We start from the raw sequence: 2,821 nt of genomic DNA on the forward strand, positions 1-2,821 counted from the left end.
ACTGTGACTGTGACTGTGACTGTAAACTCATTCCTCTCATCAGATGCTTTCCTCCAGGCTTTACATGGCAGTTATCAGTTACCGCTGATAAAAATTAACAATCTGGAAAAATCCTTACTGCAGTTTCACAGGTCAATTTTCAACCTTCCAGTCATTAGCAAAATTATTAAAAAAGCTGTGTTTCAAACTCTTTAATAGTTTAACAATGACAAACCCATTTGTCTTTCAGTTTGGTTTCTCTGCTGACCGCAGTACTGAGACTGTCCTAGTCAAAGTGTTCAGTGACATAAATATAGCCTGGAAGAACCACAGTACTGGTTCTGTTGACTTTATTATGAAGGCGACTGGCAAATTGGGTTGAACTCTCTGGTACAATAGTCAGTTGGTTCTTTGGGTCAAAAGGTAATTTAAAGACCTCTCATGAAACATGCTAACACTCTCTAAGAAGCCTAAAAAAGTTTGTAATTACTGATTGCTGAAGTTGGCTTCTGATCCTTCTTCCTATTGGTGATAAATCTCTCACTTTGTAAACACAAAGAAGCAAGTATGTTTATTGTTCACCCTAGTAGTGTTGTGAACCCAAAGGTGTATATCACTCATGATTTTTATACCTTCATCAGGCAAAAGCTGAGCCAAATCTGATGTTGAAGTATTTCAGCTTTTCTTTAATGGAGAGTGAGAAGCTCAGCAGTCTAGGAGACTCTGAATAAAGAGATTCTAGGAAAGGTGCTTCAAACATGTCACAATGGGAGACGGGCTTTGACTGACATGGACCAGCTGGAGACATTATGTCTCCGTTTGTTTGAGAGCATCTTTAGGTCATTTTAGGTCACAGCTAGGAAGAGGCGGCTGAGGAAGAAAGCTTTGGAGAGATTTAGTGCAACTACTGTCAAAACAATTAAATCATGACTAGTAAGGAGAACATTATCGGTTTGAATATTTATCTACTGATCAAACAATGTTAAGCAATGATTGTAAATGTTTCTATTTTCCCTTTGCAGGCCCACAGGACCATTCTGGCATAGCGTTGAAGAGCCTGTTCTGCTCCAGTCCAGACGTAGAAGGTCTGGAGGTGAGAGAACCATGTCCTTGAATGCAGCCAATCAACAGGAGCACAGACACAACACACACACATACACACACACACACGGTGACTCACATTCTGCCGTTCACACATTCAGTGCACCCACACAGTCCTATCCTATCTCTCACAAACAGTCCTTCACGCTTTACAGTACAGTACCTCCCACTCTCTCACACATGCATATTCAGAAAACACTCACACACAATCTTAGGTGGCTTCCATTTAAAATCTTTCACTTTGTCTCAGCCTTGTGTCCTGCCGCACTTTATTTTATCCTGCAAATGGATTGTTTTACTACATTGACGTTTTGTAATGTCGGTGTTTTCCAGAGGCTTTTAAAAAAATATTAATGTATTTACAAAGTCAAGGTGACGTTCAGGTTGTTAACTTTGTGTGCTTGTCTCTGGTCACCATGGAAGAAAAACAACAATATGGAGACCCCAGTGTCTCCTGAGCAAAGGAGGCCATCCAAACGAGTCCGGATATCCATCGTGGTAAGAGCCACCGTTCTGGGCTCCCAGCATGCCTGGAATCCGCTCTCCAACAATCCATCTACCGATCAATCAATTGTCACACAGCCATCCCATTTCAGGGCTAATCCCGAACGCCGATGGACAGCGATCTGGGCTGAGCTCAGCCAAAGCTGTCCCATCGTGCCAGTATAGAGCATCCTCTTTCTGATCCAACCTGTAACCTGACCAGTGACCTTTCTCTTCTTTTAATAGTTGATATTGTAGGTTTTGGCTTTGATCCATACAGCTTAACCAGTTTCCGTTGGTCTGCTGGTCAGGAGACATACAGAACACTTGACTGCTAACATGACACTGCTGCTTTGTATTGATTCCACTGCCTCAAAGTGTCCTTGTATCATCAGTTAAAAAAATTGTTTTATGTGGACAATGGACCACATAAAACAAGGGGGGAAAAACACTGGCATGCCAACATATACAACATATACCAATAAGATGCTTTGAACCTCTAACCATAAATAATAAGCAATTATAACCCACATAATTAGTGTTTTTGTAGACCTTACAGTATAATTCCTCAACCAAATTACATTTTTAACTCTGAAGATAAACAATTTTTGAAAGAAATTTATAAAAGTTAGGAAGCTGTGTTTGTGTTTGAACTTTTATTCATCTTGATATAATGACTTCTTTAGTGTCAGAGCTGCTTAAAGGCGAGACATCAGCTGCTCTTCTACAGCATGTAGGAAAAGAAACCACTTTAACTTGATGCGTTTTGTTCCAAATATACAGAAACATTACAGAAAGCTCTTCGTCCATTTTGACAATATGGTCCATTTGGCAAAGACTACAGCCAATTTTCAGTGGAGTTGTGGTCAAGTGTTCTGCATATTTCAGTCAAGCATGCTGTCTTTCATCATGGATGTCACCCGAGGTGTCCAATCAGTGACTGCCTCCCAGAGCAGGCCCCGCCCTGTTTCTGGAGTGACCTAATAAAATAATCCTTTACACTCTTGTAACCATTTCTTTCACCCCATATATTTAACTACATAGAGCGACATCAGGTTGAATCCTTTCATGTAGCATTATATTTAATATCAGATAATTGATAAAGAGCTGACACCACCTCAAACAAAATGATGCATCCTCCAAAAATATTAGTGTGGGATTTAATCCGTCGTCCAATTATTCAAGCAGCAATGCATGTCAATCAGTGAAATGAGCATCTAATTGGGAATTGGGAATTATTTCACTGGATCAGCCGACT

General features: G+C 40.3%; 1 protein-coding gene across 1 annotated transcript in view; it reads left to right on the top strand.

Annotated features, from left to right (window-relative positions):
- Positions 1–2,821, top strand: part of clcn2b (chloride channel, voltage-sensitive 2b) — a 149,998-nt gene that overhangs the window by 107,014 nt on the left and 40,163 nt on the right. Inside the window, exons 18-20 of the mRNA XM_016676632.1 lie at positions 253–311; positions 918–1,072; positions 1,504–1,578. Coding sequence (XP_016532118.1) covers positions 253–311; positions 918–1,072; positions 1,504–1,578 — 289 coding nt within the window. The remainder of the gene's footprint in view (positions 1–252; positions 312–917; positions 1,073–1,503; positions 1,579–2,821) is intronic.

The sequence above is a fragment of the Poecilia formosa genome, unplaced genomic scaffold (assembly GCF_000485575.1).
Source record: "Poecilia formosa unplaced genomic scaffold, Poecilia_formosa-5.1.2 Scaffold138, whole genome shotgun sequence".
Lineage (NCBI taxonomy): Eukaryota > Metazoa > Chordata > Actinopteri > Cyprinodontiformes > Poeciliidae > Poecilia > Poecilia formosa.